We start from the raw sequence: 17,485 nt of genomic DNA on the forward strand, positions 1-17,485 counted from the left end.
TTAAACATCATCATCAAATTAATCATATGCTAGACAAACTTTATCATATGTTCATTGGTATTATTGTGTTCGGAAGCATAAGCCGGACAATTAATAGAACAGCTTTTTTGCATCAAACCACACGACTTTGACATGATGTTTGAATCAGGTAGTTTGAATTTCAAATCCTTAAAAAATATTTTTCAATACTCAAGTGCATGCCAGTATAAACTTATGATGTATTTGATATAAAAAAAAGTAAATAAAGAAAAGATAAAAATAATAATAAATATTGTTTGATTAAAGGAAAAAATAGTTTGAGAAGTTGTTTAATGTAAAAATAATAAATAATTTTTTAATTATTATATATATAATAATTAATGTTTGATTATTAAAAATAAGCATACATGTAATGTAAGGTTTTTTTATTTATTTTGCATTTCTTTACGATTTTGTGTGAAAGATTTTTGCTAAGAGATTAAAAATAAGAATACATGTAATGTTATTTTCAAAAATCAATGCGTTACTCTGGATGCCAAACACGTGTAAACAAGAAACTTTAGCTCTTGTCCATTCGATTCATTTAATTACTTTGCTGAACTGTGCTAACAACTGCAACACTAGTGAAAAAAAAATATAAGAATAATAAATAATATAATATGATAAAAAAAAATAGATAAAAGTAAAAAGTGTTGACGAAGTACTTGAAAAAATTAGTTGTCCAAAAATCATTGTTCATCCTTAAAAATTTTATATACATTTTTTTTTTTTGGATAATCATTCATTCATTAATATATATATATATATATATATATATATATATATATATATAATTAGTTTGATGTATATTAGAATGAACATGACAAGATAATGAGTCCTTTTGTTTGAAATAAAAAATTTCAAAAGAAAAATAATTTTTAATAAATAAATAAATATTTTTTACTTTTTTATGTGTTTATTTAAAAATTTAAAAATTAATTTTCTGTTGTTTTTCTTATGAAACAATTCATATCTTATTTTTTATAAAAAAATTATAGAGAATATTATTTTATTAATTATTAACATAAAAAATATAAATATAAGTATAAAATAAAAACGTGCATGAGAATAAAATAATGAAAGAAAACGTGCACACTTTGAAAATAAAGAGCAAATCATGGCGAACACATCAAAGAAAAGTAAATTAAACGGTAAAAAAAACTTAATTGCAAGAACTATCATAAAAAAAAAATTAAAATTAAAATTAAAAATATCAAATCAATCACTCATTCATTCTCATTCTTCTAGAGTCAAAATATAGCTAAGGAAAAACATTCTTCTCATAATGGTTATAACTTGTAAGTTCCATGAAAATAAATTATACTTAAATAAAAAAATGTTAGATTAAATTTTTAAAGAATCTATTTATTTAAAAATGGTACTTAAATTTAAAAATTAAGTCGGTTACGTCTAATACATTAATCTATTTATATATAATATAATTTTTTTTAAGTCGGTTACGTCTAATACATTAATCTATTTATATATAATATAATTAAAAAATTATATTTATATAATTATTAACGATATAATTAAATAAATAAATTTATAATATAAAAACTAAATTATTAATATTTTATATTTTTATTATACTTAAACATTTTACATTCTCTATATAAAATGAAAATATCAAAAATAAAAATTTCTAATAATTTTTTCTTTCATATTCACTATTGATTATTTAAAAACTCTAAATATAATATAGGAAATATTTTAAAAAAATTAATAGAATTATTTTCTTCATTACATTTATGGAAGAGTGTATATATATATACATGATTTGTCATTTAATTAATTTTTTATTTTAAATTTTAAATTTTAATAATAATAATAATAGAATAAACTATTTTTATCATATAAATTAAAAAAAAATACATGTATTAAAAAATATAATTATTAATTTATTTAAAATTTAAAATATATAAATTTATTTAATAATATTAATATAAAATAAATTTTTAAATAAATTAATGAATTATGTTAGTTTTATAAAGGTCAAACTAAATTTATTAAAAAAAATTATAATAAATAATAAATCAAAATTTATAAAATCAAATATAATCTATACATTGTCTAACTTGAGATATTCTCATTTATAGTCATGAAACTTGTCCTAAAATTCAGAGAATCAAATTGGTATCTTTCAATTTAATTTTTATCAATACTAAAATAATATTTAACTAATAACAACCACATCATGAAATATGTCTATAAATTAGTTTTAATCATCAATTTTGATACTTTAAAAAAAATGTTTATAAATAAAATAAAAATAAGAAAATCATTAGAAGTAGGCCTGCAGTTATGTTAGGAGTTGCACAAAAATTAAAAAAAGAAAAAAGTGAGGCACGAAATTGAGAGTGTCCCACTCACACCACCGCATCAGCGATGACCCAGTCACATACACTTTACACACAACCCAACGTGCCGAAGCGTTACGCATAGCACGTTCACCATCACCGCCACCAAAGCATCCAACCCTTCACGCGCATGCCACGCTATATTTCCACAAACCCCAAAACAAAAATGATGGTATTACTACTATTTCTTAGCCATATCATATTGCCTAGTGTTTTGTCATGTGTTGCAGCTAAATGATTGTTTGATTTGTGTCCAATTAATTTCACATGATTAATGCTTTGCTTGAATGACAAAAATTATAACGAGAGAGATGTGAACCAGAAAGAAATAGAAGAGAGAATGAATAAATAAATAATTTTTTTTAGTTGTTTGTATTAAGAGAAATGAAAAAGAAGTAGAAGAGAAAAAGAAGTGTCCCTTAAAAAGACAAAAATGTCATTTAAATATTTAATGAATTTAATAACTTTTTCTCCTTTACTTTAACAAATCTCTTAAAATATGGAGAGATTTATTTTGAACTTCGAAATCATATATCATTTTTTTCTATCATTTTTTTCTCCATCAAATAGAAGTGTAAAATAGGTTGGGTTGGTTTCATTCGACCTAACTTACACTAACTAAATTAAGCATGACAATCTAACTCGTCCCGGTGGGTACCCGTCATGGTTTGGACGGGAAAAACCCGTATTTATCGGGTTTGGGTTTTCCTTCATTGATAAAATCCAGAGCAAAAATTATTTTTATATATATATAAACTAAAATTAGAAATATTTATATGTAAAAATTTATATTATTTTACTTTTTTTTATTTTTTTAAATTGTTCATATTTATTTTTTAAAAAATAAAAATAAAAAAAAATAATAGAAAAAATAGGAGCGGGGGCGAGGGCGGGGCGAGGAAACCCGAACTCCGCCGGGGCGGGGATTGAGACCCAGATTTTATCCCTGACGGGTATCGGAGGCGGGGGCGGGGGCGGTTTAAATTTGCGAGGGCAGGGGTAGGGAACGTAAAACTCGCCCCTACCCCGCCCCGTTGCCATGCCTAAACTAAATGTTCTTTTAGGTTAAATTAACTTGACTTGTATTTTTTTTTCAATTTGTCATTTTTTTCCCAACCTGATCAATGTTGGACAATTGAGTCAAATTGGCCTAATTAAAAAAATATTTTAAAAAATTAAATATTTTTTTTACAAAAAATAATAAAAAATTATAAAATGATTAATTAATATTATATATTGTTATGAAACATCTAATAGTTTTATATGTATAGAATTTTCTCCAACCATTGCATTTGTATTTATTCACCCCCTCAACTAAACCAACCCTTTCATAATAGTTTTAAACCTAAGAGATATTACACTTAGTTTTCTTAATCTTTTTAGTATATTGGTCTTCTTCATTAATACCTCTAATCTTATATTTAATGTTACTTGGTGAGGACAAATATGAGCGTGACTGTGTCTTCGTTTTCTCTAACAAATGGTAGAAAGGTGACAGGTTATTAGGTCAAGTAATCAAGGTCACAATGGGAGCAACAAAACTTTCATAGCCGCTAACCTGACTCTGAATTTCTAACCAAAACTTTGTAAGCAAACACAAAAAAGTGAAAGACTTACTATTATTATATTTTATTTTATAATACATTACAAATTTACATAATAACATTAATTTATATTATTCTACTTATTAGTTTAATGAATCAGCGCATAAACCTACTGACCAATCCGATTTAGACCCATTTGGCCTGTCGAACTTAGTGGACTAAGGTAAAATGACTTGATTTTATTTAGGATATCCTTTTTAAGGTCTAAATTAACCTTATTTGCTTGTTGTCCTGTTCGAACCCAAATTAACATCTTTACTTCCAAACAATTAAAAACTTCATTCTTTTTTTCACTTCTTTCTCACTCGCATCTTTTTCTTTAGAACCACCCTAAACAAACATACCATAAATCTAACATAAAATCAATTTAGATCGTTTAGTCGATCATGTTCATATTCAAATTATTAAGTGCGTGTTTACTTTAGCTTTTGGACGTGAAAATTCACGTTTGTGAGAAGCAAAAAATTGTAGTTTCTACGTAAATTGGCTTGTAAACGTGGAGAGAGAGTGAAAAATCACGTTTCTAAATCTAAAGCAAACACGCACTAAGATCAACTAGGAGTAAAGTTGGAGTAATATACACAAGTTCCCAGGATTAAGTCTTGTTGTCGTCATTGCAATATTTACAGGTAAAAAAATTGATTATATTCGATTTTAATAGAATCAAAAGTTAAATTTTCATGCATTGCGATTTTTGTTCAGTAAAATAGTTAAGAGTAAATAATGGTTACACTAGTAATTTAAAATTCTTTTACATTGATATTCAATCAAAAATTGTTATGCATGATAATATATTATATATCAATTTAACTCAAATAATTTATAGCAATATATAAAGGTGCTAATGTTAAGAAAGAGAATAATTAATCATTCCTCCACTAAATTACTTCTAGTCTAAGTAACTAATGTTAAGAAAGAGAATAATTAAGAATAATTTAAAAAATAATAATGAATACATCTAGAAATTAAAAATAAAATAAAAATGGACAAAAAACATTATAAGAAAACATCTTATAAATAAAAACAGGAGAATAATATTCTAATAGTCATCTCATTCTAATTTTTTAATCATATGAATTAAAATGACAATAACATAATTTCAACAAAAGATTTTATTCATGCTATCTCAATGTCTCACTACTAAACCATTAATTAATTCTAATTATATTCTAAAATTATCTTTTTAGCAAAATATAAAACCATTACATACTCTGATAAGTGATAATAGAAGATAGAAAGATAGCTTAGCTAATAACCACGTTTAATTTTGGCGAGTTTCTTAATTAAGAAAAACGGCATAAAAGCTAAATCTGAAAACTATTTGTAGAACACTATCTATCAAAAAAGCAAAACAGAAAACTCTAAGCGCATTACACGTATGAAAGCTGACCCGCTTAACCACTAGGTTCTCCAAGGCCTAACCCAGTTATAGAACAACATAACAAAATAAAATTCTTGCTCTCACTAGTCTAAAGACTACAACCTCAAAAAAGCAAAGTCGTAATATGCTTTAAAAATATTTCCGTTCCCACTACTTGCTTTTCTTAATCCACCCTAAATTTCAAATTTTAAGACACTCGTGGAAGAATCCACAATCCACAATTGGTTAAAATGTATGAACAAGTAAATAACGAGTCAAGTGACGATGAATTTAGTGTTTTGATAAAATTGGTTTGAATATCCGTTTAATGTAATAAAATATAATAATAGTATTTGAATCAACTTCAATGTCTTTATATTGAGAATGTATTGAGAATGGAAATCAAATCAAAACCCCTATAATTACAAATTAGGCATAATCAGATAAAGCGGTGTATAATTAAAAGGTAAATAACATAAACCTAAACAAGTAAACAAATTACAGATCAAATCCAGCTGCAACTGCTTCTTGAGGTAAGCAAAAACGACTTTAATTTATACCGTCAACAAGTCAAAACTCTTTCCTTACGATTTAAGATAGTGATTTACCAATTTAACAAGGTTATTAATTACACTAACATCTGTCATTACTTATTACAGCAAATCAAATTGCAATACTACCCACAGTACACTGTAACAGAGGAGGTTCGCGACATTGAGAAAAAAAATTAAATATTATAAATTTAAGAATATAGAAAAGAGCATTCATTAAATGATAATTCATTTCATTCATTATTACTTAACACTAGTAATTGGGGTGGACAGGCTGTAATCAGAGTAAAGTAATAACTACCCCAAATGATTACATTCTGATTCAATAACTCAAAAGGCTGTAAGTAACCTCGTCAAATCCAGGCCCTGAAAGTTAATTGCTTCAACTTTCCAATTTTTTTATTTCATCCAAAACCTGAAAATGGGGCCAAAAATTCACCTCATTCTCAGTTTTTGCCTTTCCCAAGCCATCAAAAAGAACAAAAGTTACTCATATCACTGCCATCTTCTGCTGCTACCTCTGGCCGGCTGCATCAATAGCTTTATCCATAACCCCACACCCCCCCCCCCCCCAATTTATTTTTTTCCCTTTCCTAAAACCAAAATAATAAAAAAAAAACCTATAATTCCTTTTACCCCCAAACCAAACAAAAAAACCCTATTTCTTAATTTCTTCTACCTATAATATATTGATATTCATTCACCCTGTAGAATATAAAAAACTAAAACCTAAATCCCATTTGCCCCAACCCTTAGAAAAAAGGACTAACTAGTAATAATAGATCAATAAGTCCATTCCTGAGGCAAATGGATCTCATGGTTGTTCTTCACCACTTGTGGCTGTGGCTTTGGATTGTTGCGCTTCTGATGAGAAACACCATGATAATTATTATTATTATTATTGCTCCGAGCCCTTGGAACTGCTGATCCTGCACATGATGACCAATAAATCAGAAACCCCAAAATTAAAAATTAAAAAAAAATAACAAAAAAAATTGGCACATTCAGTTTACCATTGAAACGAGGATTCTGCTGGTGGTGGTGTTGCTGTTGTTGCAAGTGGCCATTCATCACACCCTCCAGATTCAGATTCAACGCCTGCGCCACTCTATCTGGCACCAGCACGGTTTTACACCCTGCAATACACACCAAAACCCCAAAAGTCAATAATCACATTAACGAATAAATTAATCAAATTAACAAAATAATTTGAACTTTTCTCACTTCACTCACCAGGCTTCTTCCGAGATTCGGTGCGAGTCTCGACAGAGCGAGGCAGAAACACGCCGGTGCCGGCGCTCTCTCTGTTTCCGGCGAGAAAAACAGCTCTCATGCCAGACCCGTTCTGCATAGGAGGAGGCCATGCAGAACCAGACAAGCCCCTCACGTTGTTGTTGTTGTTGTTGTTCCTTCCTCTGTTTAGGACCATTTGTCTCTGTTGCTGTTGCTGTTGCTGCCTCATCATCTCAAACTAAAAAGTAAAACACAAACAAATAAATAAATAAAACAAAAACGCAAAGCCAAAGCCAAAGCCAAAGCCAAAGCCAAAGGCGAGAAATACGGCGTCGTTTTCACTCACTTGCGCAATCTGCAACTGCTGCTGAGAAAACGACTGTTGCTGATTCTGGTGAGGCCGAGAGTAAAACCCCACCCCAACGCCAGCAGCGTTAACGCCACCGCACGCCTTCACCGCGTCATTACGGACAAAACCGTAATCGCAATCGTAACCGTAACCGTGAAGGTAACGGTAACGGTAACGGTCGTCGCCGAGGCGCATCCTCTCGACTTCCCCTGCAGCCGCGCGCAGCAGATCCCACGTGGCACTCTCCTGCGAAACGACGCCGTCCGGACTGGACCCCTTCCCGCTGCTCCCGAACGCGCTTAAAGTAGACTGCGGCGAGCCACCGCCCCCAAACACGCCCTTCAAAAATAATCAAACATTTTGTCTCTAGTTATTACTCGAAAGAAAACAAGCGCTGAGTTAAACTTTTTTGTCGTTTAGTTACCTTGGGGTTCTCAGAGGCCAGAGTGGACCGCGCGAGTTGGCGAGTCAACTCGGCGAGGTGCTCCTCCTCGTCGCTCTCGGTCTCGCTGGAGGAGCTGAAGTAGGGAACGAGAGTCCTTGAAACGGCGTCGGTTTTGGCGGTTGCCTCAAACGACGCGTCGTCGAAGTCGGTGAGGAACTGAGGCGGAAGCCAAAACTCACCGTCGTCTAAATTCTCAGCCATTTGAGAAAAGAGAGGGAAAATAGGATTACGATGGATCTGAGAATGAGTAGTGAGTAAATGAGTAATGAGTAATGTAATGCATCGAACAGAGCCTTCCCTTAAGTACACTCTGTCTCGGAACACAGGGAAACGGTTTTAGTGTTTTTTTTTTAATTAAAAAATTGAGGGAGAAAAAAAAAAAAAAAAAGCGGTGCTTTTCGCGTCACGCGCCCGCGCGTGGGGTGAGGGTGGGTCCACGCGCCTTCCGTGGAGAGAAAAAAGTGGGGTATTGGGTAATGGGTTATGGTCTTTCCATTTTCTAACTTGTACCGTTTTTGGTTTCGCTTCATGCTTCCTCGGTTTCGCTCCTTTCGTAGCACCAAACACGTGAGAGCGGTTTTCGATTCTCAAACAATATTTGTACTAAATCTAAATCATTTTTTAGATAGGAAAAATAATAATTAATATGGGATTTTCAGAAACTGAGTTTTGACATGCCAGAGATTTGTACTCTTGTAGACAGAAATTTTGAAAATAAATATTGGAATTTAAGTTGAGGGAATTAATTTTATTTTTAAAGTAGGATATTTTGTTTGAAAGGGAAAATGAATAACTAATTTAATTAGAATATGTTAAAAATAAAAAAAGTAAATTATTGTTTAATACAATAATGCTAAATCTTCCTGCTGAGAAGATTTATGGAAGGATTTCTAAGAAGATATATCATTATTTCGTTTAAGAATGAATTGTTATATATTAATTTTTTTTATAATAATTACTTTAAATGTTGTGTCTAAAATAGTGTTTAATTAATTTAAATTTCTATACTTATAATGTATCTAAATTAAATTTATAAGTAATTATAATTTTTGATGAAAATTAAGAACTATGTTTATGATGAAATCTGTAAAGTTTTTGAAATTTATTTATTAATTTTTACTTAAATGATTATCATTTTTTAATTTATTTTAATTTTCTTTGATTTAGATGAATGCAAATGAAACTTGCATCCATTCTAGCTAATCATGATTTTCTAGGAAAAAATATTAATGGTTACTAGTTAATAAAATAAATAATTTTTACTTTTTAAATTGAAAAAAAAAATATACATTAATAGAATAAACATTTTACACCGTGATTTAGTCACAAACCATTATATATAGTAAGTTTGTTAATTTTGATAATGTTAGTTTAAAAGTCACATAAAAATTGTTTTTAAGTGATTGTGATTTATATTTATTAAAGTCATTCAAATTTTTAATTTTTATTTTAATTAATATTATTATTATTATTATTATTATGTATATAATAGAGATATATCATTAGATGTGAAACTAGGTTAGACCAAAACTAGGTTTTGCTAGGTTTAGTTCTAGACTTGGTTGAGAATACATGACATGAACTTTATTTATTTATCTGAGATAAGCTTTTTCTTAAAGGTCTAGATTGACCTACATAAATTTTTTACTTAATTTATAAACTTGTTTAATGATTTACTTTGTAATAATTTATCACCAAAATTAAAGTAAAAATAAATATGATAGATTTTATAAAAGTTGAATAATTTTTTTACAATATATATATATATATATATATATATATATATATATATAAAGCATATTTTTTAAGTTTAATGATTAATATAAGATTTACGATAATAATTTGTTTAAAAATATATTTTGTATTGAGATCTTTATAAGAATATAAATTTATCTTTCATTAAACTTATAAGTTTTACTGTTTATATAAATCAACATTTTTGTATACATCAAAAATAAAGGAAAAACAAAAGAAACATAAAAAATCAACATGTTTAAAATTTTAAAAAGATAAATAAAAATATGTGATTTTAATACATTAAAAAAAATATGATATAATAATAATAATAAATATTTTTTAAAACAGGTCACAAATTATGTCTAATAAGCTTTTTAAATGCCTATAGTGTGACTTTTTAATTAAATAAACTTTAATAAGATTTTTGACTTAGTTAAAAAGATGAGGCTTTAGTCTTAAAAAAAACCTAATAGGATCGATAGAGCAACTTGTTTAAAATATAAAAAAAATACTAATATAATGTGTTTTAAAAATAAAATAAATAATAAAAATAATTGAAGTTAAATATATGTGAATGGTTAATAATTATAAGGAGTGAGAAGTTTGAAAAATAAATTTACTGAAAAGTATAGAAAAAATTGAATAAAAATTAAATAAAAAAATATGGAAGAAAAAGAGTATTTTAAAAATCAAATAACAAAACAATTAATAGAATATGTACATTAAAAGACATTATCTTTTTTAACAGTGTAAATATTTTTATATGTTAATTTATAATAATTAATTTTTTATTTAATATATATAGTTATTATTATAAATAATATATTAAATACTTGTTCTTATTAGCCTATTTAGGCCTATAGGTCTAATTGCTTAATTATATGCCTTTCATAAAATTCATTATATTAAAAAGTTTTTAGAAGTACGAGGACTTAAGATCAATTTTCATTGCGATTATCTTTGTAATTTTTTATTATTTTTACTATAAAAAAAAACTTTTAGACTGGATAATATTTTAAACATGTCTAGTCTTAAAATAATATCTTTAATGAGTAAATAAGTCATAGTCAAACTTAATAATTTTGTTGATTAAATTTTGCCCCGTCAAAACTTGGTCTTGAATGGGTTATTTTCAAGAGTTAATCACCTATACACTGTCAGTGTAAAGTTTTTTTATACTGGCAACCAATCATATCTTTTAAATTATTTTATTATTTTTACTTCATTAAATAAGCAATTGACACGATACTATTAAAAGATATGATTGGTTGACAGTGCAAAAAAATTTTACACTGACAGGGTATAGGTGATTAACTCTATTTTCAATCCTTTTAGGAATGGTAAAAGAATACGTATATGCAAATAAAATTTATCATAATTAATAAATGGATTGCTAAAGTGAATACTCATATGTAACATATACAAATATTTTTTTACCCATTTATAAATGGGATGGAGACATGTATGGTAGTATACATATCAACCCGCAATGATGTATCTAGGAATTTTAGGTGGTAGAACAATACTTATACACAAAATAAATATTTCTAATAACAAACATATAATTTAATAATTTTTAGAATATAAATATACATTACAATTTTTTCTACAGGATTTATATTCTAAATATATTGAATGTTTTTCTCATTTTCAACACCTTCAAAAATTATTTTTCTCTATCTCTCTCTCTCTCTCTATATATATATATATGTATATTTGCTAATTTACATTCACTTATTCTTTTTAGAAAAAATAAGTTAGTAAGTTAAATTCAGATGTATTTTTTTTTTAAATAAAGATCAAAAAATAATATATTAATTTTGAATTTTTTACAACATAAAAAAACAATAATGACACTTAAATTTTAACATAATAAATGAGTATTTTTATATAATGTATAAAAAAGTCAACATAAAAAACTTAGTGAGGACATTTGTCCTTACAATCGACAAGGTACATCCCTCACAGCTAGGGATGGCAAAACGGCGGGTCGGGTACGGGTTTCCTGATACCCGTTCCCGTCCCCGTGAGTCAAACTCATCTCCGTCCCCGTACCCGTACCCGTACCCATCGGGTATGTGATTTTCATCCCCATCCTTGTCCCCGTCGAGTATCGGGTATACCCGTACCCGTCAATTTTTTTATTTTTTATTTTTTGTAAAAAAAATGATATTTTTAAATTATTTTTTTATTATATTATAATTGTAATTAGGTTATTTCTCTATCTCATATTATAATAAATAATCACACATAAAAAATCAAAATTTTTTAATATAATTAAATTGAAAGTGGATATTAAATTAAAAATGAAAACGAGGACGGGTACAGGTACGGGTACGAGGCGGGTAAGTTCATACCCGTACCCGTACCCGTACTCGATTTAATATATCGGGTTTTACCTGTACCCGTACCCGTACACGATCAAACCGGGTATTCCCCGTCAAAGTCGGGACGGGTTCGGGTATTACCCGCGGGCACGGGTATATTTGTCATCCCTACTCACAGTTGACAAGTACTTGTTAAATGAAACTACTTAAATATCCAATTATTTATTTTGTATTTTTATATTATTTTTAATATTATAAAAAAATTAATGACAAATGCAAGTAAAAAATTAATATCAATCATTTATCTTTAATATTTCAATAAAATCAACACCAAATATAGGCTTAAATTTATTTGTATTATTTATAAAAAAAAATTAAAATCACAAATATCATAATTTTTCAGGGATATTATTTGTGATTGAATGATATTTTAAAATAGACTTAAACATATTTTTAGTCTATTAAATTTAGGATAAATTTATTTATGATCTTTCAATTTTAAAATTGTTATTTTTAATCTCTGTAATTTTTAAAAATTTGTTTTAATTTCTCATGTCACTAATAATATATATAAAAGTAATGGATCGAGACAATTATACATCATTAATTGGGTTTAATATTATGTTTTCACTAATAGAAACACCAATAGATAAATTTTATATAATAATATTTGATAAATTTTTAACAAAATTTGAGTATAAGAACTAAAACAAGATTTATTAAAATTACATAAATTAAAAAGATTAATTTTAAATTTAAAAGACTAAAAATAATTTTGTCTTAAATTTAATTAATTAAAAACACATTTAACCCCTTTAAATTATTTTATACCTGACCTATTTTAATTTAAAAAAAAAACATAGTAAGAACTAATTTTGAATGTTTACTATTTACTTAATGATGTTGATGCCTTCTGTTAATTTGACAGTAAGGTATGTGACATCCTCTACCCCGCATACATAATTTTACAATAAATAGAGATAAATAAAATTCTTCATAAATAAATCTGTAACATTGTAAAAAAAAAAAAAAAAAAAGGCTGATTCAGTAGCCCAGAACGGGCCGTTCCCAAACTGGAACGGGCCGTTCCACACTACTGAATTGAACTACATATTGTAGTTGAGAACGGGCCGTTCCGGCAAGGAGAACGGGCCGTTCTAGGAAGGAGAACGGGCCGTTCTGGAGGGAGAATGGGCCGTTCCGGAGGGAGAACGGGCTGTTCCTGAGGGAGAACGGGCCGTTCTGGATGAGTCCCGGAACGGGCCGTTCTGTTTTCAGAACGGGCCGTTCTGGGCGTGGATTTTGTGCGTGATCTGGGAGTTCAGAACGGGCCGTTCCGGTATCGGTACGGGCCGTTCTGGCCACTCCGGATTGCCTATAAATAGGGGTGAAGGGGGGGCCGTGAGGAGTTATGGTTCTAGAGAGAAGTTTTAGAGAGAAGATTAGAAAGCTTGTTTTGGGAGGACTGAAGTTTCGAGTTGAGCCTCGAGGGGAAATTATACTTTTGATTCAGTCTTTGGCTATCTGAGCCAATCTTCAGGTAAGGGAAGCTAGATTGTTTGCATGTGGCTGAATTTGTTAGTTTGGATGAGAATTTTGAACTCTCTGAATAGTTTTAGGCCGGGCGCAGGTTGAGCGTATCAGGCGTGGAAGAGCTTAGAGCTCTTGGGTTGGTGTTAGGCCAGGCGCGAGTTGACGGCACTGTGCTTGAATATATTTATGAATGAATTGATGCTTATGCATGTTTAAAGTTGAAGTTTTAGATCATGTATGTATGATATATGATGTATGGTGAGGTGTGATTCATATGTATGCTTTGTGATGATATATATGAATGTTTGAATATGATACGTTCATATGGTATGTATTGATCATAATGGTAGGTAGACCATTTATGAGGTATGATGCATGATTGCATGTGATGCCTATGGCATGAGTCTAGCCTAGGACTTGAGGAGAGGAAAAATATTTCGAACTGGAAGAGCTCACATAGAGTCTCTTGAGAGTGGTGCTTGGATAGGCCACTAATATATGAGAGTGGTGCTCTGGGAGGCCACTGGATTTGGGAGAGTGGTGCTCAGATAGGCCACTGGGTTGGGTGAGTCTCCTCTAAGTCCTTAGCTAGTGTTGGAGCGGGGTATGAGGTCGAGGGTTTTTCCCTTAACCAAGTACTCGGGAAGGTGCGTGGATCCTTGCGGATAGTCGGTGGGCGAACTCCACAATTGACTTGGTTAATGCATGCCAAGGTCGTGGTAAGCTCGTACCCAGCTGTGCTATACCTGACGGTGGATCTGGACTTCCAAGTGTGTAAGTGACATCATCCGAGTAAATCCGAGGGAGGATTATATCCTGTTTAGCTGTGACCGAGCGGGCGCTTTGGGCGTGAAAACGGTTGGGGTGGTTTCGGTAGGATGGAATGTCACTTATACAGCTCTATTGTTATGGAGATCTCCTAGGTGTATGCGTGACGACGCATTAGATGATTGATATGTATGCCTATCTGTCATGAGTTGCATTCATTGCATGATTATTAATATGATGAAGTGTGGTGTTTGACTTCATGTTTGGTGAATGAATGATTGATTGAGATGAAAGGTTCCTTAGGGACAGGATTTGGGATGCATGTGTAGTATAGAATTTTTATTCTGTACTTGTATTATTGATCTTTGAATTCTAGCTTACCCTTCTGTTTTCCATGTGGTGGAACTGCGATGATCATACTTGGTATGGGAGCAGGTCAGGGATAGCTTGGGAGTAGAGATGATCGTTGTGAGACGAGGAGCTGAGTCTCGTGTTTTGAGTTACCATACTGGGTAACATTTTTTTTGTCAGTGCTTGACCGGCACTAAGGAATATTTTGGGATGACTGTACATATATGGTGCTATATTTTATATACAGAAACTTAATTATTTTGATCTTTATATTTATGCCTGTATGTATGTGTTATCCAGTTTAATATTCTCTTAGTTAACTAGTTGTAGTGCGATTCCACTAAGTGTAGAGACCGTGGCGGGTCGTTACACTTTTATGGTATCAGAGCCGGTCGAGTCTTTTAGGATACTATGTGGGGAGTGATCCTTCTAGGTTTCTGTTGTGTCATATCTCTGATATGTGTTAGCCTTTGGTGAATTGTGGGGGTATTATGTTACTAATAGGATGTTTGAATTCTTGTAGTATGGTGAGACCCCAGTATGACCAGATTGCTAGGGCCATGGAGATGATAGCCATGGCGATGCAGCAGCAGAGTGCTCACTTTGCTCATATGGAGGCAGGTAGAGCTGCGGCTGAGGCAGCTAGAGCTGCGGCTGATGCAGCTAGACCGGTGGTCTCTCAGGAGGGGAGAGATTTAGCAGAGTTCAGGGGATGTCAGCCTCCTCAGTTCAGAGGGGATTCAGATCCTGATGTGGCGGATCAGTGGTTGAGGGATATGGAGAAGATTTTTAGTGTTTTAGGATCTTCTGATGAGAGAAAGTTGGCTTATGCAATTTACATGCTGGGGGGCGAGGCTGAGTACTGGTGGAGAGGCACCAGGCAGATGTTAGAGAGCAGGGGTGTGCCTGTTGACTGGGATTGCTTCAGGAGGGTCTTTTTGGAGAAATATTTCCCGGATAGCGTTAGATACGCTAAGGAGGCAGAGTTCATGAGATTACATCAGGGGAGCTTGTCTGTTTCTGAGTATGCTATGAGGTTTGAGCATCTAGCTCGTTTCTACTCTCAGGCCATATCTGAGGCTTGGAGATGTAGAAAGTTTGCGGAGGGATTGAGGCACGAGCTGAAGAGGGTTATAGTCCCCATGTCCATAGTAGAGTTTCCTGCCTTGGTTGAGAAGGCAAAGACTGTTGAGAGTTTGGAGAGTGGTGGTAGCAGCGGTAAGGCTGCTAGAGTTCAGGAGGGATCATCTGGGTCCAGGAGGGGAGGCCAGCAGAGGGGACCTTATGACAGACCTGTACAGTCTCAGAGAGGAGCTGTTAGTAGGGGACCTCGACCTGTTACTCCTCAGGGCGGAGCACAGTCGATGCGGTGTTATCGATGTGGAGGAGCACATATGGTGAGAGATTGTTCCCTTCCGGGGAATGTTTGCTTCAGATGTGGTAGGCCAGGCCACATCTCTAGAGATTGTCAGACACCGACGACTTCATCTGGGAGTGCCCCGAGGCCACCCAGACCTACAGCTGCGGGGAGAGTGTTTGCATTGTCAGGTGCAGAGGCTTCTACTTCATCAGACTTAGTGAAGGGAAAGGGGAAGGCAGCAGGTGAGGATGTTTTATTTTTGTTCGATTCTGGAGCCACGCATTCTTTTATTTCTGTTGATTGTGTGAAGAGATTGGGTTTGTCAGTATCTTCCTTGCATGTTGATTTGTTTGTGTCTACTCCGACTTCAGTTTCTGTGGTGACGTCGGAGATGTGTGTGAGATGCCCGATAGAGGTGTCTGGTAGGAGGTTCCGAGTGAACCTGATTGTGTTGCCCATGGTGGATATCGACATAATCTTAGGGATGGATTGGTTATCTGCCCATCACATCCTTATAGATTGTGCTCGGAGAGAGTTAATGTTTCCTCAGTTGGAGGATGAGGTGTTGGTATCAGCGGGTCAGGCTGAGCAGTTGATGAGGGATGGAGCTGAGTGCTTCATGTTGTTTGCAACTTTGAGTATTGAGACAGAGAGAGCTATCGCTGGGATCGAGATTGTCAGTGAATTTCCTGAGGTGTTTCCAGATGATGTGCCAGGATTGCCACCCAGGCGTGATGTTGAGTTTAGCATTGATCTGGTACCAGGTGCAGGACCGGTATCAGTGGCTCCTTATAGGATGGCTCCAGCTGAGTTGGTAGAGCTGAAGACACAAATTGAGGATTTGTTGGAGAAACAGATGGTGAGGCCCAGTGTTTCTCCTTGGGGTGCTCCGGTACTGTTAGTGAAGAAGAAAGATGGTGGGGCCCGTTTGTGTGTTGATTATCGGCAGCTGAATAAATTAACGATAAAGAATAAATATCCCCTTCCAAGGATTGATGATTTGATGGATCAGCTGAGGGGAGCTTCAGTGTTTTCAAAGATTGATTTGAGATCCGGATATCACCAGATTAGGGTGAAGGAGAGTGACATACCGAAGACTGCCTTTAGGACTAGGTATGGTCACTATGAGTATGTGGTGATGCCTTTTGGTGTCACTAATGCTCCAGCAGTGTTCATGGATTACATGAACAGGATCTTTAGACCGTTCTTGGACAGATTTGTGGTGGTCTTCATTGATGATATTTTGGTGTATTCTAGATCATTGGAGGATCACCGTGAGCATTTGAGGTCGGTTTTGGAGGTGTTAAGAGAGAGACAGTTGTATGCCAAACTGTCCAAGTGTGAGTTTTGGTTGTCCGAGGTGAGATTTTTGGGGCATGTGATATCGGCAGAGGGGATTGCAGTAGATCCAGCCAAGGTGGAGGCTGTGATTCAGTGGGAGCGTCCGATGACTGCTACAGAGATTAGGAGTTTTCTTGGGTTGGCGGGT

The 17,485-nt window shown here is 32.5% G+C and overlaps 2 protein-coding genes across 2 annotated transcripts; one reads left to right on the forward strand and one right to left on the reverse strand.

The window, feature by feature from the left end:
* Positions 1-6,105: 6,105 nt before the first annotated feature.
* LOC109812577 (uncharacterized) lies at positions 6,106-8,215 on the reverse strand. The gene is made up of 5 exons (XM_020376570.3): positions 7,900-8,215; positions 7,473-7,814; positions 7,127-7,364; positions 6,907-7,029; positions 6,106-6,822 (listed from the first exon to the last, which is right to left on the reverse strand). Exons 1-5 carry the CDS (start codon positions 8,119-8,121, stop codon positions 6,677-6,679), a joined length of 1,071 nt encoding a protein of 356 aa, XP_020232159.2. The 5' UTR covers positions 8,122-8,215; the 3' UTR covers positions 6,106-6,676.
* A 3,743-nt stretch (positions 8,216-11,958) lies between these two features.
* LOC145956070 (uncharacterized) lies at positions 11,959-17,274 on the forward strand. Its single transcript, XM_083071629.1, has 4 exons — positions 11,959-13,524; positions 15,160-16,313; positions 16,647-16,753; positions 17,254-17,274. The coding sequence occupies exons 2-4, from the start codon at positions 15,161-15,163 to the stop codon at positions 17,272-17,274; spliced, it is 1,281 nt and encodes a 426-aa protein (XP_082927755.1). The 5' UTR covers positions 11,959-13,524; position 15,160.
* Positions 17,275-17,485: the final 211 nt, after the last annotated feature.

The sequence above is a fragment of the Cajanus cajan genome, chromosome 3 (assembly GCF_000230855.2).
Source record: "Cajanus cajan strain Asha chromosome 3, NIPB_CcT2T_4, whole genome shotgun sequence".
Taxonomy (NCBI): domain Eukaryota; kingdom Viridiplantae; phylum Streptophyta; class Magnoliopsida; order Fabales; family Fabaceae; genus Cajanus; species Cajanus cajan.